General features: G+C 38.4%; 1 protein-coding gene across 2 annotated transcripts; it reads left to right on the top strand.

Moving 5' to 3' along the window:
- Positions 1-90: 90 nt before the first annotated feature.
- LOC141906906 (protein sel-1 homolog 3-like) lies at positions 91-26,554 on the top strand. Of its 2 annotated transcripts, XM_074796380.1 has the most exons (23): positions 91-316; positions 1,805-2,381; positions 3,079-3,199; positions 3,680-3,801; positions 4,554-4,669; positions 5,001-5,065; positions 5,154-5,286; positions 6,046-6,184; positions 7,031-7,251; positions 7,856-7,990; positions 8,474-8,591; positions 9,062-9,123; positions 9,667-9,786; positions 10,249-10,449; positions 10,987-11,160; positions 11,808-11,932; positions 18,338-18,421; positions 18,950-19,040; positions 23,631-23,721; positions 24,354-24,460; positions 24,618-24,745; positions 24,917-25,019; positions 26,192-26,554. In XM_074796380.1, exons 1-23 carry the CDS (start codon positions 236-238, stop codon positions 26,288-26,290), a joined length of 3,213 nt encoding a protein of 1,070 aa, XP_074652481.1. In that variant the 5' UTR covers positions 91-235; the 3' UTR covers positions 26,291-26,554. The 2 variants fall into 2 exon arrangements, with proteins under 2 accessions (XP_074652481.1, XP_074652482.1); XM_074796381.1 differs by lacking the exons at positions 9,667-9,786; positions 10,249-10,449.
- The last annotated feature ends 154 nt before the right edge of the window (positions 26,555-26,708 follow it).

The raw sequence follows: 26,708 nt of genomic DNA, 5'->3' as shown, positions 1-26,708 counted from the left end.
CAATAATGCATGCTTTTGGTAATTTTGTGCGGACAGTCTTTTTGATTTTGAAATAAACTGAATTAATGTTCCTTCTAATATAGGCACACCGCAGCTGAACTGGCTCCTATGTGGCTTGACACCATCTGGCCCATTCTGCAATTTACAAACCTTCCGGCTCAGAAATCAATTCCTATCATCTGTTACCAAATGAAATCACTGCAACGACATAACAGCCACATCACACTATGGCAAAATGGAGAAATCGCATTTATTTCACAAGATATTTTTTATAGCACTCTTCTGGAGTTTGACTCTTAGCAGGCCCAATAATAAGGTTAGAGCTTTGATACTTAATATTTGAAATAATTGGTTTTCATTTTATTAATTGGCTATCGAGATATGTAATTGCTTTTATCAGTTTATCTAACAAATAGGCCTACTTGTAGGCGATATCTGTGTTGATCTGATGACAATGTTACTGGTATCTCAATGTTATTGTTTCCAGTTTTAACTTAAAATTACTTAAACTTGTGAAATGATACTAAAAATCATTTATAAAGAAATTCTTTGAATCAAAATAATACTAATATTTAGGCCTATTTACAAAAAAGAATTTCATTGTGTTGCAATAGATTATAAAGTTTTTAATGTTATTTACTGGCACAGAAAATTGATCATCGATTCAATACTTATCTTATAGGTTGTTGAACAATTTTGTATTACTTCCTACTACTGGGGTACTACCCTCTTTGATTGGTTACGTAATTTTGAAACAATGAAATTAATTACAGTCCACGAGAAATTCAGATTATATTTTATTGTAGGCCTACATTTACCGGTATGTACTGGATTAGATCAAAACCCGGTTTCAAATGATCAGGGTATGAATAATAATGTGGGAATTATTGTTTAGAATCCCATTGTTAATAAGATTTTCGAGGTTTTGAAAAAAGTCCTACAATATATTTACTTCAAGTCAGCGTTCATGAAAGTGACCTAATTGTTGATGGTAATCTTTCAATTGGATGCATACCAAATCGAAGAAAAAAACCCAATCTTGAAACTAAACCATCATGACAGGTTACTGACATAGGTGAATACTATGTTTTGTCTTCTGGATCCAGTTCCACAGTTGTCCTTTAAACAGGGTGGCTAAATTAGGAAAGAGTCAGGGAATTTTCTTTTCTTAAAAAAAATCAGGGAATTGTAAATAATTTTGAAGCAAAAAATCATGTTAAAGTCTTGGATTATTCGTTAAGCAAGCTGTTTACATCAATGTCTTAAATGTTTTAATGACAGTGTTAAGGGAAAACAAAGTGCATGTCAGGAAAAAGCAAATAAAACCGAAGTGGCCACCACGTTTAAGTTTGACTGTTTTGTTTAGGTTCGAAAGTTATCTGAAGTCTGGATGCAACTGTCTTAAGTTATTAAATTGGTTACATAACGGAGATGGTCTTCAACCGCAGTCTTCAGATCTAAGTCTTGGCAATGTTAACGAGCCCTGAGGCCGGTTGCGCAGTCATAGCTTAGAACTAAGACCAGTCTAAGACCAACTTAGTTCTATAGGCAATCTAACAACTTAAGACCAGTCTTGATACCGGTTTTTAAGACCACTTTTGGACTTAAGCCACAACTGTGCCCTGGGGCTAGGTCCTCAGTTGAGACTTAAGTCCCAACATGGTCTTAGATTAAAGATTGGTCTAATGTTGTTAGATTGGTTATAGAACCAAGATGGTCTTAAATTGGTCTTTAGTCTAAGCCATGACTATGGAACTGGGCCCAGAAATTCAATCATGGCATTATACTAATTTTTTCATTTCAGCCGATTTTACCGAGTAAAGATTCGCAAGAAGCTGCTCCGACTATCAATGACATACCGGCGCGTGACGATGGCGGCGGCGGTGGCCATCGAGAAGATTCGATTGAGATCGTTGATCCGCCGAAAAAATTCCCGTTCACCGAACCGATCGTCGTGCGTTACGCGTGCAGTAAAACGCGCGTCGTCGGCGTCGACATCACGGCCAGCGTCGATCGTTCCGACGCGAAACAGATATTTCGATATTCGTGGAAATGTTCGCAAACTCGCGGCGAGACGCCGGCGACAAAACTCGTCGAGTTGAACGTTCGCGCCGAGTACGCGTATAGGCCGAGTTTTTACAATCGCCGAGTTGCGTCGGTCGTCGAATCGGCGAAACTCCGCGCGTGGGTCGTCGACACGGAGTTGTGGCCGAGAATTCGAACGAATCCGTACAGATATGGCACGGCGAACGCGTTCTACAAGCTCGGCGCGGTCGCGCCGCACGAACGTCCGTTGAGGTCGTACGCGTGTGAAGCGTGGGATTATTCGGTGATGAAATCGCGCAAATTCTGGTATTTGCTTCGCTGCAATGTTCAACCAGGTAAATATATATACATATATATATATTTATATATATGTGTTGCTTTTTAGTCTACTTGGGTTTTAAGTTTAGACTGTTCACCAGGGGGCATTGAATGATAGAATAACATGTTATACACCTTCCATAGGCATATTTTGTAACCATAATCAAATTTTGCAGAATTGTAGCTCATGACATGTGTTATGATTATGTCGAGTTTCAAGGTACCGCTACCAGTAGTTGATTTCAGTTTATGTTTACCAGGGGGCGTTGACTGAACATGGTATTTCCGAATGTTGGTAGCTATGCATATTTTGTAACCACAATCAATCTGAGACTGAATATCCTATAAATCTTTTGAGGTTCCACTATTAAATGTAAGCAAAATATGACATGACAAAAACAGAGTCATTAGGTTGTGTGTTACTTATTATGTTGATACACCGCGATGCAGTGTACTCGCTAAAGTCCATCTTTAAAACTAAGAGGCTGTCCGTATATAGGCCTGCGGCCTTCTGTGAGGGTAAATAATGAAATGACATGATATCATCACTGATTTACGAATACACCGCACTGGGGTATAGACACACTAAAAAGGTTTTAAACTGAAAGTGAAGAATTGGTAATGAGGTAATGACCCTCGCAGTGGCGCTAGGTCGTCCCCAGTAACATTGAATCTTACGTTCCTTTCATTAATCACAATTGCTCGTTTTTGTAGAGGTTTTGGAGACGGTGCAGTACCCAGTGATAATGACTGGTCGTAATCATGGTATATTGCGCAAGTATCCGGAATTTACTGAACCGGATTTAATCAAAGAAACTGACAGCTCAGTTCCACAGTTAGTATTTAATGAACCAAAAGCAGAAAAGTGAATGAAGTAGCTGAATTTAAAACCCTTTCAGTGCTGACTGATTGATAGCTTAAAGTGCTGGAGATGATTTGAGAATTTTTGTAAAGTTCCATCCCAGTTGTACATATGATAATAGGGTTTATTGTTAGTTACAAATATTTAACTGTGTTAGACCAGATGAAAACTAATTATTGATTACATTAATACACCCCAATGCGGTGTGCTAGTAAAGCTCTTCACCAATTTATACACCGCACTGAAAGGGCTTAAGTAGATCATATTGTGGAATTACCAATCAAATAGCTGAATTGTAGTGGACCCTCACTGTAGTGAAATTAACAATCAAATAGCTGAATCCATCTGGAGTGACCTTCAAGTTATAATCTTTCATCGCATTTTTTTTGGACTTAATATAAGTATGTATAACGAACAACCTAGAAATTAAAATCATAATTTGAAATGTTTCAGGTTTACTCTGTCCATTTGGTTGTACGTAATGCAGAATTGTACGATAGAACTCTGCAGTATTGTGTCTCATGTCACGGACGCCGATATATATCTGACCCCGGAACTATTTCTTACCAAAGCAGGTACGTGAGGAGCCATTTTGTGTCAATAGATTATCTACCTCCAGGCAACCCACCATTAATACGTCGGTTGGATCTTGGTTTCCCAGTTTCCCAAGATCGACCCTATTGGATTGCTAATGTTAAATCACACCTTTGAAGTGTTACCCGCACACTGTAAGCAGCCAGCGGGACTTGAACCCGCTTGTCACTCATCACTGATAGTGAATGCAACAGCACTTGACACGCCTTATCCCACTGCGCAATGGAGGCCGCTTCGTGTAGTCGGAACATCGATTTAATAGGGAGACATGAAGTTCAGTATAAACTCACAGGGGCCAGTCGCACAGTACAGGCTTATGGGTATATTTGAGTCCAGTCTTGGATCTATAGCCAATCCAAGAACTTAAAACCAGTTTAAATTTTCCTAAAGTTAAGACTACAACTGAAATGTGAGATATTAATCCTTCGAATGTTAAGGGTGTTGGATCTATTATAGACTTAATTGTTTGTTAGATTATTGTTAGATGTGAATTTAGGGGTCTATGATATACTTATGATAGACTTTTCTAGAAAGAAATTGATCACAATGGTAGATTCTGCAAGACGTAGCCACAGCCATTCAGCTCAAAAGTTTTGAATGAAAATTAGTCCATACTTAACATAACACTGATGATTGAAATGAGACACTACTAATGTGTCCGGGATTCTTAAGGTGAATACCGGTTGGGTAACATGTTTCGATCCAATAAAACTTTTCTTTCATTTTATTTCAGGCCGCCTACATTTACAGGTGGATACATTTAAAAAGGGTTTCGAGGCGATTCTTACCCCGTTTACGGTACCGAAAAAGGAATGGTTTCGCATTGTTTTATCGCTCAAAAACAAGGAGGTAAAAAGTGAAAGAAACTTGCACAATCTGTAAACATGTGTTGAACTAGGGTTCCAGTTAATATCAGCCTTGCTTTCTAGGATCAACTGTGTTGATCCTTATTTATAGAATGGTTCTGAGAGTAACTTTCTGTTAGCTCTTGGTGTGGAGATTTACTTCCGTATGAATGAATTCGAATAAAATAAGATAAAGTAAATGAAATATTGCCAAATATCCAAACCCAAAAATTTGAAGTGAACATCTCGGGAATTGCTCCGATTCATTTTATTTCTATCATTAAGTATTATTGTTATATGGTTATCATTTTGATTGTATAACTGTTTAATTTCAGTTCAAAATCGGGCTTCATTATGGACCGGAACAAAATTGGAAAAAATACCAGAGCACAGCTTGGGCGTAAGTACACGGTTATCACTGGACGAACGTGTAAAACAGGCTTTCAAGCTGTAATCGAATATTGATGTTTTTCTCTCGGCGCGATTAGTTTTCAGAACCCGACAAAGTTTTACGACACGGAAGGATACTTCATATTCGGCGGGTCGCAAATGGTCACCGGATTCAAAGGTTACATCGGTCAGGCGAACTGGTACCGCGGCAAATATATCGACCCCAATAACGTAGGTTTCAAAACTACCTGGGCCCGGTTTTATAGACGGGTATTATCTTTAACCCGGGGGCTAACTCAATTGAAAATGAATGAGTTAGCCCTCGGGTTAAAATTGATACCAGTCTATAAAACCGGCCCTTGTATTTCAATGTTAATAGGGACTGTGGCAATCGAGTTTCCACCAGTTTCGCTAATGTGAATTCACACAACGATGCCAAATTGCTTCTTAGATTCAATTAAAATCCATCCATGATTTCAAAAATTCTATGAATGATGAATAAAAATTGCGCTATATGAATGCTATTAAGATCGATGAAGAGAAAATTTGTCTTATGAGTTTAAGGGAGGCTAAAAATTTAGATAAACCCATTAGTACTTTGAATTTCACTATGTAGTGTCTTTTACTCCTCAAAAAATCCCACATTTATCACAAAACAGAATAGCTCGTTCCGAGTTTATTTTCATGTATTACAAGTTGGCATTATTGTGTAGTGAATAGTCGAGGCTTTCTTTGATGAGGTGGGCCACCAAAATTGTATGCTTTTTTGCCCCCTGAAATTCATCCAAACTTACTTGGATGTAACTGAACACTCAGATCTGTCATTTTCATACTAAAAAAACTCGAGAATCATCAATCACACGCATTCTTGATTTCAAACTTTTAATCTGCGTGTAGTGGGTTTTTATCTCATTATCTGCTCAACACGTTCGAGTGGTTATTCTTCCTTGATCGATGTTATTCTTCATTTTTTTCATGTCACGCGCACAGATTCTGTTCCCGAGCCCATACCACCCGATGTTCGAACTCGGAGTGAAACAGAAGCGAGAACGTTGTAAAAGTTATCTGAGCTTCGTTCGTTTACGTATTATCCACAATCGAGAGCGATTCGCGCGGTATATTAAAAAAAGTAAGGGGCGTTATTGATTTACATCTTTTATCTCTTTTTTGCGAGCTTCTCTATCCTACAATTGTGTTAATATTTCATGTGCAAGGCCCAGTTTCACCAAAAAGTTAAACTCAAATTTTTGGTGTAATTGCCATTGGTTACTTCATGTTTTCAATGAGGACAATAGTTCAAACTTAAGGCTTAAACTCTTTTGTAAAACTTGGCCCAGAGCAGGTTTAGTGGGGGGTTTCATGGGTTTGTACCCCTGCCTTCCCATTGAGACGGCCCGTTTCGTCAAGACAGAGATCATTAAAACCAGCAAATTTAACACTCATCGTCTCGGAAATTGCAAACTCTCAGGACCCAGTTCCACAGTTCTGTGTTAAGATTTGTCTACGGTAATTGAAAATGAACTAATTTTAACTCCAGAGTTAACCCTAACTCACAACTGTGGAACTGGGTCCTGATGTATATCTTCAAAAATTTCTAAAACCAAGGGCGGAACCACCATTAGAGGCCTTTGACAAGGCTGCTCTATCTGAGAAATGTCCTCTTTTTTTCTGGTCCTCGGCCTTCCTGGAGGCAATATTCATTTGACGTTTCGGCTATACCCTAATAATCATCTTCAGCAATGACTGTTAGGTTATAGTCGAAATACCGCAGAAAATATTACGTATTAGCTCAGGAAATATTTCGGACTCTTTTTCTAAAACTCAGTGTTTTTAAAAAAGGTGTGTCGAAATGTCAAATGCTCGTTTAACTTTAGTTAATTATTGCAGATTTTTTACTTGAAATAGTGTTAGCCAGTCACTTGTCAATGAAACCAACTTTTTGAATGATTTTTTCTGTGAAATCTCGTCAATTCAGCTTCGTGCCCTTGGACATACGAGGAACTAATGGTGAAAGATGATGATACTGCTGCCGAACAGTCGAATAAAAAACCAAATCAGTGTCCGATGTTTAAAAACGTGCCGTACTTCTACCGTTTGGTGAATAGGCTGATCTCGAACAGTGTGTTCAGCGGTAAAGAGCCGAGTTTATCAACTATAGGCAACGCTTTATATGAAAATGCTACAGATCTCATCGAAGTGAGTACCTTATTTTTCATGCAATATCTTTTTCTTTTCTTTCAAGGCGGGCAAGTCTCTCCCTGGGGTGTAGCCGCTACTAAGCGATCGGAAGTCAACTACCCGGCAAGGCGGCCATTGCTCCTGGGTGGAGAGTGTCTTGCCTAGGGACACTACGTTACTGCATGGGTTTCAAACCCACGACCTAGCAGTTGAATGCTCTAATTATCCCATTGTCCTTTCCCCTATCTACAATCTACTTTATTTATAAAAAAAGGATCGTTGAAAAGGAGATGAATATAGAAATATTTAGGGTAGATCCTAGGTGCAGGGGGTGCACAACCCCCTAAACATGTGCCAAAATGTCATAAAATTTTAAGGGAAAATTAAAAATATCAAATTGATACCCGGTACCTAAAAAAATCTATATGCTTCTCTGTATTTTCAAAAAATGAGTAAATGTTTTTTCAGATGAGGTTTCTTCGGGGTGCCCTTTTATTTATTTGATATGCCCTATTTTGGAGGTGCGTCCCTACCTGAATCAGACCCTAGATCCGCCCTTGTCTAACCACACTCCCAAACAGCATCTTTTCAAACAAATCTAATTCTCAGCATCAATTTTCAGTCTCGCGGGATTCAAATGGTCAAATCTGCCGTACCACTGCTCAAACAAGCTAGCTGCTATGGTAATCTCGATGCTATGTATATGCTGTCAGTTATACTGAACCGAGGTATTGCCGTGAAATCTGATGAAATTATGGTAAGAGTTTATTTATACATCTATAAAGTTATTGCCTATGTCATATTCTGTAAATAGGTTCTATCAAAAAGTAGATGGAGAAATGATGAGTAATGCTGAGTTATGTTGCTATCAAATTTCTTGTGGAGCCAAATATTGTAATACCATGGCTTTTAAAATGTCTATAATTTAGTCACTAATTCCCTAATTCAACGATGGGTGGTCAGAACCAATTTAGATGACTCTTTGATGAACAACCCTATTAACTCAGATAAATAAAAATGTTTAAGAGGGTAGATAAGACTTCTGCTCAAATCAATGTTCAGTTTAGAATTAATATCCTTCACCGTTTGCTGGAGTTTCAAGGTCATTGAATTTGGCAATCTGAGGTTCAGTCAAACTGTATATAGCTCGGGAGAAGTGGAACATAGAGGCTACAATAGGTTTTATACGTGGAATTGATAAAGCATAAATGATGTCATTTGGAAACATGTTTAATTGTAGGCTCATGCATATTTGATGTACGCTGCACTCGAAGAGAACCGATTTTCGTTGTTAGCGCTCGCTAGTAAACATCTATTAGGTCTCGACGGTTTGCCGCAGGATACGGAGATGGCTTACTGTAAGTCAGCGATATCGGGAATGAAACTCTGTAACGTGAAATTCGTCCTTTCAACAGGCATCGAGCCTCCTGGCTTCCAAGACAGCCACAGTACAAAACCCCGCCGTAAATACACCCATTAGTAGTTGCACAGCATTGCCGTTACGTCATTATTGGCCTATCAAAAAGCCGCATTTCGTTCAATTCCTATGTTGTATTGTGGTTAAATCTTTGATGCCATCAGGTTCTATCGAGGGAAAAATATGAAATGCTGCCTGCTGTCAGTTGTCCTTGAAAATACCGTACCTAACTTAGCCATTGCTCATGGACGTCACATACCTGTGACACTTTTATCTTAGCTAACTTCCATGACAAGATACTCAAATGAATTATGATTCCTGAGATTTGGATAACTTGAACTTCATGTGATTCATGTTTTATTACAGACTTGTATTAACTGAACATGGTTGTTATTGATTTGTTCTTCATAGCGTATTATAAAGTAATGGTAGACTTGACGTGGAGAGATAGGCAAGAACACAGCGCTAAGGATGTAAGTGCAATGATGATGTATTTTCAATGGAAAACTGCAGGCCGGGTAGATGCTGTGACAAACACTCAGCCCTACATAATCAAAATAGATTAACTTTTGAAAGGCACCCGAATCCATTCTCGCCCCATCAACCAAAAATTTGACTGAGTGATTGGTTTGCATGTATTTGATACTCCACTTACAGTTCAGGAGCCAGTTGCTCAAAAGTCGGTTAGAGATAACCAGTGTATAAACACCGTAATAACAATGAACTTTTAATTGTCACTGTGTCAACTATCCACTGGTTAACTCTAACAAACTTTTGAGCAACTGGCCCCAGATGTCTGCACCCCCGTTTCATTCATGCTACCACATATCGCATTTGAACCTAGTATCCCAATGCACGGAATGGTTGTACCAGTTCAATTTTCATTGATTATTGATGATTAGCTTAGAATTAAAGGTTCCCTATCTCGCCGAACCGGTTCTGTTGCTGGGTGTTGGAAGGATTTTTTACTGATCGGCGAAGATTGATCGATTGATTTTTTGTTCACAATCGCGCAGGTCCAGACAGAATTCGTTCGTTTAACCGATGAAGTCTTAATGAAGGAACAGACTGACGAAAATGGCGACGTTTTCCAATGGATAAAACATCAAGCTGCTCAAGGCGTTGCATCTGCTAGGGTATGTACTCGATCGGTTTGAAGAAATACAAGCTTTATACACAGGCAAAATCATCTAACTAGTGATGCATCCTTTCAGCCCTGACTAATTAATACCCTGAAAGTGCTGCAGATTGAATTTGAAAATTCTAAGAAATTCCATCCCAGTGTGTTTTTGCTATGTTCGACCTCTACATTAAGGCCTATTGTTTTGGAACTTGAGTATGTCAATTTTATGGACCACTATGTCTTTACTTCTTTGTCTAGTCATCACTCTGACTGTGTTGCCATTTTAAGAGATTGTAGAAATTACAAATATCGCATGATGCTCCAATTTGTAAAAATGATAGTAATAGTAATAATTAGATTTATAGCGTATCTCGTATTGTCACCTAACTTGAACACCAGTCACAATTGAGTTAAGAAGAGTTGGCTGTAATGCGGTAGCAGAATACCGCTACATTACCTATTTCTCATTTTGTAGCACCAGATGGCAGCTCTGTATTATTGGGGCGCACAAGGAATACAGCGTAACCTGGAGGCGGCGGCAGATGTTTACCGGATGGGTGCCGAACGCAGAGATCCGCAATCGCTGTACAATTACGGTCTCGTCACGTTGAAGGGCCAGGGAGTGAAAAAGGATACGAAAAAAGCTGTGGAATTGCTACAACAAAGCGCCGATTTGGTATGTAAGGGACGGAAAGTGTGATTAATGGAAAATTCTCGAGTAAGGGAACCTCTCTTCAGCAAACAGCGTCTGGTATGTCTGGACAGTCAGGGTGGCCACTGACCTTGAAAACCTGGAAAACTCGGGGACTCTAGAAAAGAGTCTAGAAAAGGACTCTAGAAAATCTAGCAAAAGATCGGGTGAAAACTCAGGGAATTTGACAAATTTTGCAAAAAACCTGGAAAACTACCGGTATAAAACAGACTTAGACTTTGGATATTGACCAAGTGTTAGTTTAACGATACACCCTTCATGAAAATGCTTGTAACATTTTAAACTAAGAAATTCCACACATTCACTCGAGGAAATTCTGTGTGAGAAATCAGGGAAAATACATGGAATTTAGAATGTGGCCACTGTCAGTCAAGGATCTTCAATCGATATATTGTTACTGCGATATTAGTTATCAGCAAGTTCGTTTTCATCGTACTTACGATATATGATTAATGTTTGGCAGTTAAGCTCTTATGCTTATGTAATTTCTACGCATTTCAGAAAAACCCGGGAGCCTTGAACACGCTGGGCTGGTATGCTCATAATCATGAACGGAATATCCCGAAGGCTGCTGCATATTATGACCAGGCGTATAGAATGGGAAATGTCGACGCAGCTCACAATCTGGCGTATATGTACCTGAATGGGCAATACCCGAATCATCCTGTAGACAGGGTATATATGTTATATATTATTCAATTCTATTTCGAATATTTAAGTCTAACTCTTAGGTAGGACTTAGATCCGATGCGATTGTCTGCGATCCGGTCTTAAGAAAACTCTTGCCAAATTGCGAGGTTGAAGATTTTAGCTACACTCAGGTCACCAGTCATGTGATGTGTACATGGCTGTTCATTGGCTATATGACCTTACGATCGGTCGCAAGTACACCCAGTTCACATAAGATCTGTTCCGCTGGTCGTAAGAAATAGAACATGTCCGATTGGCTTACGACTGGTCTGCAATCAGTTTTAACGATCTTAAGTAAGCTTACATTATTGTCGCATAAATTCGCCGACTGAAAAATCACTGACTGGTTCCCGACTTTTTACGATTTCGACAATTGGGTCGGTTTTCATGCGACCTGACTTAGGCTTAACATGCTTATTGTACGCTGGCAGATCAAGACCATATTTTCCATTTTGGGTAACACAGCCATGATTTTCCATTGCCCTTTTGCAAAATTCCACAATCTAGTTTTGGCCTTGAGCTTCTTGCACTTGTATCTTTGAGGATCATGTTGATTTGCCCTTTTCCAGATCTTTTGCCCCTATTATTCGGAAAGAATCTGGATATATGAGATTTTCTATTGATTTCCTAAGGTCAAAGCTTTTCAACTTTATGAATACGCGGCCGTTCGCAACCAATTTGACGCCGGGACGATGATGGGATATTTCTTTATTCGAGGATTTCCAGGACGGAAGCGAGAACCGTCCCTGGCAGCTGAGTAAGTATTCATTTACGCATTTAGCGCTAAATACGAGATTTATCATTTTGTCTCGTTTCATCATATTGTACAACAGATGGCAGAGTAGTTGTGCTTCTCGTCTTGTATGAAAAGTTTTTGAGTGGTCCCCCATAAGTGTCTGGGCCCATAGATATTTAGCCCACTTGGGACTTTAGTCCCATCAGACTATTGCGTTCACTTTTCGTCCGTCGTCCGTCCGTAGACGGAATCCAGTTATTTTGGGAAGTTTTGAAGACGCTTCAAGGTAATGTCTTGATATTTGGGTTACACATGTATCTACCCTAGACACATCTTCAGCCCAAAAACTGGCCCTGTCAGAATCAAGATGGCCGACTAGCCGCCATTGTTGTTCGCCAAAATCGGCACTTTACACATTTTTGAACTTTTTGAGGGAAATTTTGAAGACGCTTTGATCAATTACTTTGGTCTTTCGGATATATGTGAATCCCCCAGGGCCCATCAACATAACAAAAATTGGGTCGGTCGGACTCAAGATGGCCGTCCTATGACCTTTTTAGTGCCCAAAAATGTTAATTTTGGCCCGAATTCTGAGTCCTGTAGCTTCCTACTGGTTTGCCATATCTCATTGCAATTTGTGATGGGTATTCTATGGAAAGGGATGTTTTCTACCTGAGACAGGTATTTTTCATCAGCCAATTATGCCGCAATTGGCGGCCATCTTTGTGTCACCAGTACTCATTCGTAAGTGGGGAAAAGTTTTTCCACATTATATTGATACCTAAGCGTATTTTGCTATCACAATCAATTTGAAAGTTGTAGCTCATAACGTGTTCTATGATTGTGGTGAGTTTCAACGTAATTGGATTTCGAATATGGCCACCAGGGGGCGTTGAATAATACAATATCTTAGCATTTCTTTATTATATTCGTACCTATGCATATTTTGTAACCACAATCAATTGGAAAGTTGTAGCTCATGACATCATCTATGATTGTTGCGAGTTTTAAGGACATTGGTTTCTCTATATGGTCACCAGGGGGCGTTGAATAGTAGAATAACTTAGTATTTCCTTATTATATTGGTACCTAGGCATATTTTGTTACCATGATCAGTTGCAAAGTTGTAGTTCATGACATGTTCTATGATTGTGGTGAGTTGCGAGGTCATTGGGTTTTGAATATGGTCACCAGGGGGCGTTGAATAGTAGAATGACTTAGTATTTCCATATTAAATTGGTAACGAGGCATATTTTGTTATCGCAATCAATTACAAAATCGTAGCTGCTGACATGTTCTATGATTGTGGTGAGTTTCAAGGTCGTTGGTTTTTGTAAATGGTCACCAGGGGGCGTTGAATATTGAAATTGTTAGATTGTTGAGCATTTGAAACCACTTCCCAAGTGGGCATGGTGTCCCTGGACCCCTAGTTTAGATGTTTCATAGATTTGCGTAAGGGCAAAACAAATCCTGGGAACATATATGGGTTTTGGAGATCCAATGAGATATGCCTCGCGCATGTGCCATCAGTTGCCTCTTGACGCCATTGCGAGAGTCACGGCGTGAGAGTTCACGCTCGTAAAATTTTTCGGATTTTACGTTCCACTTGCGGGTTTTTCAAGATTTGAGATCGATTATGCAAGAAGGAACGGTACCGGAACCTGGAGATGGGAGCGTGGCTCCTGTTAGTGTTAGTGTTTCCCAGGAAAAACACTCGAAGAAGCCCTCGACGAGGTCGGGTGGAAATTCCGAGAAAAACAAAATGGCGGCGGCGAGCTCCGCTACGTCGATTTTGCCTTCCACAGCGGCGATTTCTGGTTCTAGCGCGTCGCGTTGTCGAACTGCCGGGTCTTCGAAGGTAAAAGAAAAGAAAGATTCTAATAATAATAACGCTTCGGAATTTCAACGCATCGAGAAACTTTTGACTTAAGTAATCCAGTCCCAGGTCGAGATGAAGGAAAAAGTGAGTGTTATGTGGGAAGCCGGGTGCGTCGACGAGGTCGGCAGTGATTCGGTTTCGATTTCCGATTTCGACCAACAATGCACAAAACGGCATGATATTTCGGACGATGAGGACTATGAGGGGCCTCCACCAGCAAAAAAGAGCAAACCAAGTTCTGCCGAGGGAAGTGCTCAAGCCGCTGGCTCGAGTAGGCCTAATAGCATTTTTTCAGCAATGCTGAATAAATGGCAAACTAAAGAAACCACAGGAGTTTCTGTGGATGGAGACCTTGCCAATATTGTGCATGGGCTATTCCAAGAAGGGATTAGCGAGGAATCATATAAAGACCTTTGTAAAAAATATGAGAGACCGGACAATTGTGAGAGTCTCGTGCCTGTGAAAGTTGACCAACTGGTTTGGGATATTATTTCGACGAAGTCACAGGCAATGGATGCAAAGTTGCAAGTCACTCAGACTTGCATCGCAAAGGCAGCGGTCTGTCTTACTTATCTGGCGGATAAGTTTAATATTTGCGAATCGGCCGAGAAGCCGAGTAACGACATCGAGGAATATTCTTCTGCCTTAGCGCTGCTAGGTCATGGATACCATAACTTATGTTTGCGACGAAGAGAACTGTTAAAACCGGATTTGAAAAATGAGTATACTCATTTGTGTTCCTCGTCTGTTCCTCATACCGATAAACTTTTCGGAGGAAATGTAGAAAAAACAATTAAAGATATTACTGATGTGAACCGTGTTGGGTCTAAGTTAAAACCACAGACTTCAGGCTTCAGAAACAGGGCTTGGAATTGGAGACCGTGGAAAGGGCACGGCGCATCTACATCGTACAGCCCATATAGCCATATGCACAAACATTTCGGCTCAAAACAGAATAGTTATTTAAACTACCAGCAGTCCCGTTTGCACGCTGGAAGCGGGCCGAGCCACAGCAAATACAAGAAAGGAAAGAGTCTGAAACAAGTCAAACAAGACTAAGTCAGGTTAGTAGAAAGTCAGATTTTACTATTAAAACCGCTGGAAGTCTACAGTTTCATTTGGAAAACTGGAAAAAGATCACATCAGATGTAACCATCTTGAGAGATGTTTCTGGCCACAGGCTTGAATTTATTGATGGTAAGGTACCACTTCAGCATTGGGTACCCAAGCCGTTGAGATTTAATGATACAGAAACTGCAATTATTCAGGTGCAGCTTGATAGATTCCTGGAATCAGGTGTTATTGAAATGGCGGATCATAGCTATCCAGAATTTATATCGAATATTTTCATTCGCCCGAAAAAAGAAGAGGGGGCATATCGAGTTATTCTGAATTTGAAAAATTTGAATAAATTTCTGGAATACCATCACTTCAAGATGGACACTTTTGAAGCTGTTCTCAAGCTGGTTACACCTGGGTGTTTTATGCAGTCTATTGATGTTAAAGATGCGTATTATTGTATATCAGTCCACCCAGAAGACCGGAGATGGCTTAGGTTTACGTTCAATGGAAAATTGTATCAGTATACATGCATACCAAATGGCCTTGCATCAGGACCTCGGACTTACACGAAATTGTGTAAGCCAGTTTTATCTTCCTTAAGGAAGATGGGGATAACAATAAGTGGTTACATTGATGATGAAATTATCATCTCAGACACTGAATCACAATCCCAGCAGGATAAGGTTGACACGATTGAGTTGCAAGAAGAATTAGGGTATATAATTAATTATAAGAAGACTACTAAAGACGGGTCTCAAATTATTACACATTTGGGTTTCGTTATAAACTCCAATGAAATGATAGTCACTCTGACTGAAAAGAAAAAAGAGTACATCTTAACTGAATGCTCTAATTTATTACAGAAGAACATTGAGACGATTAGAATTGTGGCAAAGGTTATAGGACTCATCGTGGCAGCTTTGCCTGCTGTGGACTATATTGTAATGATGTACTATAGAAACTTAGAAGGTGAGAAAATCATAGCTTTACAAAAGAGTAAAGGAAATTATGATAAAACAATGATTGTATCATGTGAGATGAAACAGGAATTAAAATGGTGGGTTGAGAACCTGCATACGGCAGAGCGGAAGATATCTCGAGGGGAACCGAATGCCGTTATTTCAAGTGATGCTTCCTTTCAAGGCTGGGGGGCAGAATACTTGAGTAATAGAACTGGAGGGAGATGGAGGAAAGATGACGCTGAAGAGAATCAATCTATAAACTTCTTAGAATTAAAAGCCGGATTCTTTGCTCTAAAATCCTTCTGTTCAAAAATGAAAGATACCCATGTCCATCTGAAGATAGACAACACATCTGCCATTTCGTATATAAACCATATGGGTGGTACAAAAGTCAAAAGCCTTAATAGCCTGGGTCGTGAAATCTGGGAATGGTGTAAAATAAGGGGTATCTGGCTTTCAGCTTCACATATACCTGGAAAGTTAAATGTGGACGCGGATTTTGAGAGCAGACATTTCTGTGATGAAGCAGAATGGAAGTTAGATTCCTCTATATTCAAAAAGATTGTGATGAAATATGGGACACCAGACATTGACTTATTTGCTTCTAGAATGAATGCACAGTTGCCGATTTATGAATCCTGGCGCCCGGACCCAGGGGCGACATTTGTCAATGCATTTTATGTGTCATGGAAATTTAATCTTTGTTATATGTTTCCACCTTTCAGTCTCGTGGGAAGATGCCTACAGAAGATTCGAATGGACGAAACTCCAGCAGCAGTATTAGTAGTTCCGCTGTGGGCGACACAGGCGTGGATGACAACACTTTTGAAATTATTGATAGACATTCCCGTAACTCTGCCGAAAGTCGATTGGCTGATAACGCGACAGGGAGAAACTCACCCGTTGGAGGACAGACTGACATTAGTTGCTTGTCTAGTTTCTGGAGTTCAGGAGAAAAACAGACGTTTTCAACAAGGACTAGAGAGATATTGTTGGCCTCATGGAAAAAGGGCACACATCAACAGTATGAGGTTTTTCTCAGGAAATGGAAACGGTTTTGTAATAAATGGAAAGTTAATCCAATTCATCCCTCTGTAGAGCAGTATCTCGAATTTTTAGTTTACCTTGTTGATGTAGAAACCTTAAGTTACAGTGCAGTGAACACAGCGAGGTCTGCTGTTGCTCAGATTGTAGAAGTTGATGGGAGATATAATTCAATGAGTATAGGGGCTCATCCTTTGGTCTCTAGATTTATGAAAGGATTGTACAAGCTTAGACCGCCCCAGGTTAGATATACTTATATATGGGATGTTTCTCTTGTTTTAAATTGGGCGGTGAGTTTATCGCCTGTAAGATTTTTAAGTTTGAAACAGTTGACTTTGAAACTTGTGATGTTATTATCGTTGATTATGGCTGCCAGACCAGCGCAGTCATTGAGTTTGTTACGATTAGATCAGATGATTAAAGAGAACGAGAATTATAAGTTTTATTTTGGGAGAACCGATTTAAAACAGTCACGAAGGGGATATATTCCCCCAGATGTTTGTATTAAAAAGTATTATGTAAATAGGTTAAGTTGTGCTCATCTTGCATTGTCGGAATATATTAGGAGAACTAAGGATATTCGGGAATCTGAACCTAGATTGTTTGTTAGTTACGTAAAACCATACAAAGCAGTTTCGAGAGATACAATAAGCAGATGGGTAAAAACTGCGATGTCGCAGGCTGGAATTGATACAAAAGTATTTAAGCCTCATAGTGTAAGGGCGGCAGCTACCTCGAAAGCTAAGCTGAACGATGTGCCTTTGGAAGATATTTTGAAAACGGAGCTACTTTTGCTAAGTATTATGGAAAACCAATTGTACATGATTCGCAGAAATTTGTGGATGGAGTATTGAAGAAGTGATTATATGTTAATAAATTTTCGCAATACTACGTACATTTGAGTTGTTACTGTTTTGTCGCTTCTTTGAAGTCTCATTGGATCTCCAAAACCCATAACCGAAACGAAATAGAATTTGAAAGTTAAACGAGCCTTACCTGAAAGGTGAAGTTTGACTGGAATTCTATAGAGTGAGGTTTTGGGTTGGAGATCAAATGCCCTACCTTCCACTCCCATTGTTAGGGCTCCAAAACAGTATTTGTTGAATACTGATGGCGCATGCGCGAGGCATATCTCATTTGATCTCCAACCCATAACCTCACTCTATAGAATTCCAGTCAAACTTCACCTTTCAGGTAAGGCTCGTTTAACTTTCAAATTTTTCGGTGGTGTTTGGGATGGGGGCTGGATAGAATTTGAAAGGTGCGTGATGCTCGATGCGTTTTAAAATTGTCCAAATGAGTGAAAATGGAAAGGGCCTTCCCTTTTTCCTAATCTGTGTGTAGTGTGACTATGATGCATTTGGTCTGTGTATGTATGCTAGTCTGATGTCGCAGCATAACATTTGCTTACACCAATTGTTGAGAATTTGTGGCAAGTAGTAGTTGATTTAGATGACTAATTTCCCTTTCATTTTTAAGATGGGGAAGATACATCAGTGAACATAGCCCAAAGCTCGGATACATTTTACGGAAAGCAGTGAATGCTTACAGACAAAAAGAATGGTAAGCATAAATGTGTTTCATGAATCAAGGTATACAGTCAATGTTCATATAATGCCATTCTTATTAATGCCATAGCTCATAGAATGGAAACATTTTTCTAAGAACAAATATAGCTCATCTTTATAACTTTTTAACAGCATATTTGGATTAACAGCACAGTGGATTTAGACTGTTACCTAGCTAACATTTTCAGTGAATCTGTACTGCAGTGCGGTGTATAAATCGGTGATGGACTTTGCTAGTACACCGCATCATGGTGTATCAATGTTATTAGTTTTTAGCTCTATTAAAAGATGGCAGCACTTACAAATATCGTGAAATATTAGGATATAATGGTACACCGCACAGTGGTGTAGAGGCACTATAACGGTATACCCATCATTCAACGCACTGGGATGGAATTTTCAAATTATCTCCAGCATTTTCGGGTATTAATCAGTCAGCACTGAAAGGGTTTTAAGAATTTGGTTTGTTGTACTTCTTGTCGATACAATATACGTACCCGTTTTTTTCTTCCGACTTGTTTAGGGAAACGGCCTTGTTTTATTATATGCTGGCTGCCGAGACTGGACTTGAGGTCGCTAATTTCAACCTAGGACACATGTGTGAAAATAACTATGTAAGTTTTTATATACGTCTTGACGTAACTTTTTATGTATATCTTCCATAGGTTTGTCATTTTAAGCTCTATATCATTTTAACGCGAGAAATATTGTGGTTTCTACAAATGATTTTGCTCTATCAACAACAGTATTCTCAGATCACTAGGAAAAAAGATAACTGTCAGCTTGTTTTATCCAAATCGAGAAATCTGGATTAATTATCAGCATTTTACATAAAATGGATGGAAAATGATGTCCAGATTAGATTGAAATCGATTAAACTGATATGGATTAAGTGGGTTTAAAACCCCTTTTAGGATTTGAGTGTATGTTTACATCCAATATGGCCATTCTGTCAGGCTTTATGGACATAGATATACATTCTTGTCGACGCCTATCTCCTGAAAGTTTCGAAATGTATTTATCTGTCCTTGCTGTTATTTGTAGGCTCAGCCTACGGCTGGCCTACTATACAAATGGAGCGAATTTTAATGACATGGTTTGCAGAGGAAAGGCCCTTTGACTGTGCAACTGGGCATATATTCATACAAATCATTCGTTAAAGCATTATCCATTCTCCAGTTCCTAGGGAGCTGAATTTTGAAAAAGGTCCTCGTTAAAATTTGTGTGAGGTTTTTAGTGAAAATCTGAACGCAAAAATATTAGTTTTTAAAAGCTTATCAGAAAGCAAAGGCGTAGACCTAGACTTACTCTTACACAATAACATTGCCAGTGAATTCAAGTATAAGAAATCGTTGTGATCAGTTTCGTTGGGGTTGGAGTTATTCATAGCACTTAGAATTTGCATTAGAGAACCTTCAAGTGATTGAAAGATCACCTGAAATTGAGGACAGAATTTGATGAGACAATAGGAAGAAAGAAGTAAGAGCAGTAAGAGATGATATGAAGAGTTAGAGCAGTGTTAAAACTATTGACTATTTCAAGCTGTTTACATAATCTCTATTCTCAAAATACTGAATGATAATTTATCATCACAAACAAATTGAGAGTTCAGATTTAACACGAGTTACTGAATAGTGTCGACCACACAACTGGTCACCACAGCTAACTGGATGGATCCCCACATTGGCCAGACAGACTTACAAGCTAATTCAGTCGCCAGAACTTGATGATCTAGTGGTTAGATACAGAGCACGCAGGCGAATGGCCCAGGTTCTAATTCCATGCTTTTGTCTTTTTAATAGAAAATGGAAAAATTATATTTTAGGACATAAAGTACTGCCCTCGAGAACTCCTGACTACTGTCCTGTGTATTTGTGTAGTTGAAAAATGAGCTGATGCTATTTTTCCTCTGTTTTCCTTGTACAGAACTTATAGATATTTCCAACCTGTTCAGATATTCAACCATAATACATTTCACCATTTACAATGAATTCTTGTACAACGAATATTCAATTTAGTTACATTTATATTTACATGATAGTAAACTTTCTCAAAATCTCAGTAAATTGTGTTAGAGAATTGATTTCCTGATCGCTGTTAACAGTAAATCTTACAAATGAATTGTAAACGTAGTGTAAAGACTATAGTTATAGCTGAATTAATTTTCCAATATGGGAAAAGACACTGTCAGTTCCAGAACGTTCTCAGACAGTCAGTACACTCTCATTTGATCATCATGAATTCTACACGGATTCAAATCGGTCGAACTTATTGCAGTTACATTGTTCTGATGTCTGTGGTAAACAGATCAGGAATCTACCGCACTGTGTCACTGGTCATTCTGCCTGTTGTGTTCCTGTTCGGAGTGTTTGGAAATTCGGCTACTTTCCTGATAATGATAAGTCGCAGATTCTGCAGTTTGTCTTACGCTAACTATCTCGTCATTTTGTCTCTCAGTGATTCCATATACAACTTCAATTATACACTGATGCCTGTTTTACAGTTTGTTCTCTTACACGTGAAAGAGGGTCCTGTATTCTTGATGAATACAGTGATCAATTGTCAAATATATGAATTTCTGATGGCATTTGCGGCCTTCAATAGTTCGTGGTTTATAGTAGCGATATCTCTAGAACGTGCGGCAGTTGTGCTCTTCCCTTTCACATCTCGTTTGATATGTACACCTCGATTCGCCAGATTCGCTACATTGATAATTACTACAGTAAATTTTCTGGTTCTATATCTCACACCTATTTTATCGATGCGTGTTTCTGATGAGTTTTTCGGATGTTACTTTAAATTATCGGACCAAACGATACTTTTCACCACAAGTAGCATCCACATTTTCCTTCTGCCCTTAGCTTTAATTATAACATCAAATTCTGTTATAATAATTCAGTTATTCAGAGGTTCGAAAATGGTTTCATCTGATCAGAAAACTACAAAATCAAAACGTACAACAATAATGCTCGTAACAGTTTCACTCGCATTTGCAATTTTTACACTTCCAACCACTATTACTTCGTTGTTACCAATTCCACCGGAACAAGGAGATTTTCTTTACGACATATTTGCACAGTTTCAAATGTGTAACTTTGTGGTAAATTTCTACATATACATTTTACTGGGACGAGAAATTCGTGAATATTTCTGTATGAAAATCGGCTGTAGAAATTCATTCAAATAACCATTGATTTTACAAGTTAGATACAACATTTTCATTTATTCAGTAAAATGTTGAGACAGACATTACTGTATGAATCAACTAGTTTTAATTAGATTTCACTACTAATTTAGTTTTTAGAACACCAATACAAACTACAGTAGGAGCCTCTCAACTCAAATCCGGTTAAGTTGAAAATCCGTTCAACTCGGCATATGATGAAATTTTTTTTCTGTCTCCTATGTCAAACCCTACATTTGAATTCACTCTACTCAAAGTTGCTCAACTCAAACTATTTTTGACCAAAGTTATGTTCACACTCCTCTCAACTCGAATATCTTAACGACCTCCTGGCAGCAAACACAAGTATCGGTCAAAACATGCATGTGTTACTGCTTTGATAAGTAGACTTACCAGTAGTACGGAAGACAATACATCGCTCATGGAGACATTCAGTCATTCAGTACGTACACAATCTCCAGCACGGTTAGCGATCCTAAACCCGAAAATTGACGGCCTGTTTCCCGTTCACATGTTTATCGATTTTTCTAGCATCGTTCGTTTTCTCTACTTTTTGCGCCAAAAAAGTTTGCCATGGTATTACGATTCAAGCGGCAGTTCATGAGCGTTCATTTCTCTTCGCACCAAGTAAATTTTTGGAGTTAAAAATAGGCAAAAAACAAGCTTTACTTTGACGGAATTTACTTTTAGTTTGTATATTATTGTCGAACAAGCTCTGTAGCTACAGAATGTTTTATTGTGGTTTAATTTTTTAATTTTATACCATTTATTTGATAAAATTTTTTCGTCGAAAACCCCAACTCGAATTCCGCTTAACTCGATGGTTGTCTTCTGGTCCCAATGAATTCGAGTGGAGCGGAGTCTACTGTACTTCTTTTCTTTCACCTTAATATATACTAATTTCACGTGTTATGAAATTGTGTTGCAATATGTTTTTAATACCTCTGTAATATACATATAAATATATGTAGATTCAGTGAAGTTATGTTGAACTTCGATAATATTACAAATAATATATAGAAAATTGTATATAAGTCGATATTGCACCAATTCACACGATAGAGAAACCCTATTGTTATTCTGCTGATTATTATTAGGGTTTTCTTTTTTCACAGAAAACCCTTTTGTTATTCTGTTGATTATTATTGTTATTTTTCCACTTTTTCGAAAAAAAAGTATCCTCTCTCAGATTCGACTACTTATCGGTAATAAACGATTGTTAAGTTTTGATTAACTTAACAATCAATCTAGCGCCCTCGGCAGTAATGTAATTCATGAGTCAATAAAGCACAGGATAGATCTGAGAGAATAAAAGTTGAAGTTGGAAGTCATGCATCAAGTTTATTACTAATATCGAATAAAACATTTTAGTGCCTGGAGTCACATTCCGGCCTATCGTTATAATTGGTTAGTTCAACGTTACTACATGTACCACACTGCACGCAGGAATATGTAAATCAATGAAGCTGGATCGATCCGAGAAAAAGTCATTGAAGTCAGGAGTGTATTTTAATATGTTAACGTGTATTAAAAGCCAGTTTCGACAGTGGCCTGATACCTGGACCATTTCAAATCAATTTAGAATGTATTAATTCATTCCTTAATTCGATCGAGTTTCTTGATAGCGATGTGATGAATGCCAAAATAAATGCTAAGTCAAAGCAATTTATATTAATTGAGTATGTGGGTAAGTTTGGTTTCAAAATTAAGTTACATTTTAAACATTGATGTTAGGTTCAAATCTTGTCAATGCAGAATATACAATTTTCTAAAATTCCCATCATTCCGATTACTTATGAAGCAGCTGTCAGATAACACGTTATCGCTGCTTTGCAGCTATATTTGTTATTATTGTTTGTTCTTCATTCAATACAACCATGGCAGCCCCGGGTAGGGCAGAATGTTCACGTACGAAAACCATGAATTTTGTGAAATTGATTGAAACTCTGGTAAAATGGAAACAAGAAACATGAAATCTCGAAGAGGCTAGCTTTATATGGCTACTTGTTAAATTTTTCAGGATGGCATTGTTAGTTATATCGAAAAAGACTGTGTATGGAGATCATTCAACATATCCATTCAAAGACAGCCACATCATATCAATCCATACTGTAAGTCAAAATTTTTAACTACATACAGTAGAACCTTGTTACAACTAACTTCAAGGGACCAATGGAAAATCTGTTTGTTATAGGGGCCTAACCAATTATGTAGTTATATCCAGTATGAAAATACATCGTATTGAAATTGTCCTATTCGCGACAAGGTTCTAGGGTTTTAAGTGATATATCGTTATAAATGAGGTTGTTATAACAAGGTTCCACTATAACAATGTGGACCAGTTCCCCAGTTTTGGGTTGAAATATGAATTGAGGGTTTAATCATTATAGATGGAGATAAGAATAACTCTATAGAGTCACACTAAAAAGAGAACTGTCCATAGAACTGGGCTGTGAGACACTATAAGGCACTATCTTCATGTTGTGATGATAATATAACAAGAATCCCACAATAATAACGAAAAATAAAGTCCGAAGATGTTTCCTTGAGCTAGTAGTTGGAATACTCCAATATACCAGTATTCCTGAATATGACTATTAGGATCTAGTCAAAACGTTGAATAAACTACTAGCTCAAGGAAACATTTCAGACCTAATGTTTCGTTATTGTTGTGGGATTCTTGTTATATTACAGGTATGCATTGGAAGGCCAAAGCCTAAGTCTAAATTCTTTAATGTTCCAGCATTGATCAAGATGGGTGATTATTATTGGTATGGCCATCATGAACCGCCAAATGTGACGTTAGCAGCTGAAAGGTATGGAGCAGCTGGAGCTAAAGGAGATCCGCATGTAAGTTATGCACAATGATCGCTGAAAATGTTACAATTGGACTCAGTTAAGTCTTTTGTGGTGACGTCTTTTATGGACAGCCCCTTACCAAATTTTCAGCAAATGGGCCCGGAATTTTGCGATAATGATACGGTGAAACGATGTTTTACAATTTCAGGCTCTGTTTAATCTGGCAACTATCGTAGAGAGTGGTGTTCAAGTGCCTGAATACGTATGGCAACATCTTCGTATCCCGCGCGAAGTATACAAGAAAAATACGACTTTAATGATGGAACTTTACTCACGGTATGTGGCCTAAGTATTGATTAATATCATCATCAGCAAGACACAAACCTGAAACATGAAACGGATGATTTGTGTTTTGATGATTCGCTTTGCCCACAGACCTCCGTGCCTTCTTTATATCGCTTTACATGTACTTACTCTTTAGCACGTAATTATTTTGATTTGTTACAGATGTAAGGAATCGCATCAGTCAGAAGCCTATGTGCCGTGCAAGTTGGCATTGTTCAAAGTACAAGCGATGGATATGTGGAGTCGATATCATACGCTTATAAAGGTAAAGAAATGACCATCACAAGTTGTCAAGTTATGCTGATTTATTGCTTCATTCTTCATTTTTCATGTACCTCACCTAACCATAGCACTTTTCTTTAATAACACTAGCACCACACAGTGGAAAGGTGACCTAAACTGCAGTTAGACCCTTCATTTTGTCGATTGAATAAAATCCCACAGAAAAAAATTAAGATTGAAAATAGCCTAGATAAATAAGTAACTTCTTGATGTTTAAGAAAAATAGTATGATACCTCAATTTTGAGATTCTATTCAATGTCTTAAGTTGAATATAATGTACACTGGTATTGAACAATGAAATTGATTTATTGAATGGTAAATATCGGTAGTTGCGCAATATAATAGTATTCACAAATGTTCACAAGTCTTCTCAGCTGAAGCAGAATTTGTGTATGAATATCACGAAAAATTCATGAACTTTACCTTTAACTGAGAGTTGTTTTTTCACCACACACCACTTGTCCGAGGTATCAATCTGCTGCTTGGAACCATTTCTTCAGATATTCAATATTGTAGTGTGAATTTTTGAAAGCATGGTGATAATGGCTGATAGAGTAAAAGTCCTTTATATATGACACTGTTGGGACTTATGAAATACATGGCATTAAACAGAATGGTATTTCCATCGAATTTGGGTTAGATCGGACAAATATGTTCACTGAAAATGTTCGTTTTAAGTGATCAGTGGCACTAAAAATGGTGGCAGCATTATAACGGACTTGGACTATGTGGTATTTGTGTAGTTGTGACGAGGTCTTGAACATAGCATCCTCCCTCGGCATTTGAACCTAATGGCATTGTTAGACCGGGCCGTGGCACCAAACCCTGCCACACTAGACGGAGTGCACAGGTACACTATGTGCAGGTTTACCGCAAGAAAACTTTCACCAAGAAAAGCAGCACCAATCAGATTGCCCGTTGTATAATTCAGGCAAATTTCATGGATAAACTATAAATAGAAAAATCTGGGCTGAAATAAAACACAATTTCTGATTGGCTATAATGACATCATCATGACAAGTGCGCATGTACCTGCACACTCATGTGGTGAGTCTCAATGCCATCAGGTTCTAATCCCACCAAGGATGTCAACGTAGGTAAAATCTGGATGATGATCGACTGCAATAATTGTGAATTTTCTCTTCTCGTTTTAGCTCTCATCTGCTTTGGGTATCAGCGTTGTAACTGCTGTCGCCATGTTCGGATTCGGCGCTCATTTACGAGAACGACGGCCAGAGGCGAATACCGTTTGAATCGTTTTCAAACCGCGATGACGCCACTTTTGATAACTGCTGACACACATGGTTTACATGTATTATTACCGTATTAAGAATTACAGAAGTGACTTTCTACTTAAACTGTGCGAGAATGGATGTGATATACGTAGATATAAATATAGGATTCATACTAAGCTTACTAGTATTCAAATGTGAATATGAAATTGCTCAATGTACTGCTGACGAATGAAATGAAACTGCTGTCTTCCAATTATAAACGTGGGAAATTATTTCAGAAATAAAAGACTTTTTAGTTATAAACGAATAGATTTTGAGTATTGCTTTTCATTATATTATTTGCATTGATACTTGGGGAAGGACTACTCTAGTCTTGTTGGGACCATAGTGCTAGAAAATATATTGTAGTAGCGCACTATACAAAATACCTGGGCCC

This window comes from Tubulanus polymorphus, chromosome 6, assembly GCF_964204645.1.
Source record: "Tubulanus polymorphus chromosome 6, tnTubPoly1.2, whole genome shotgun sequence".
Classification (NCBI taxonomy): domain Eukaryota; kingdom Metazoa; phylum Nemertea; class Palaeonemertea; order Tubulaniformes; family Tubulanidae; genus Tubulanus; species Tubulanus polymorphus.
This window is presented reverse-complemented; position numbering and strand designations above follow the sequence as displayed.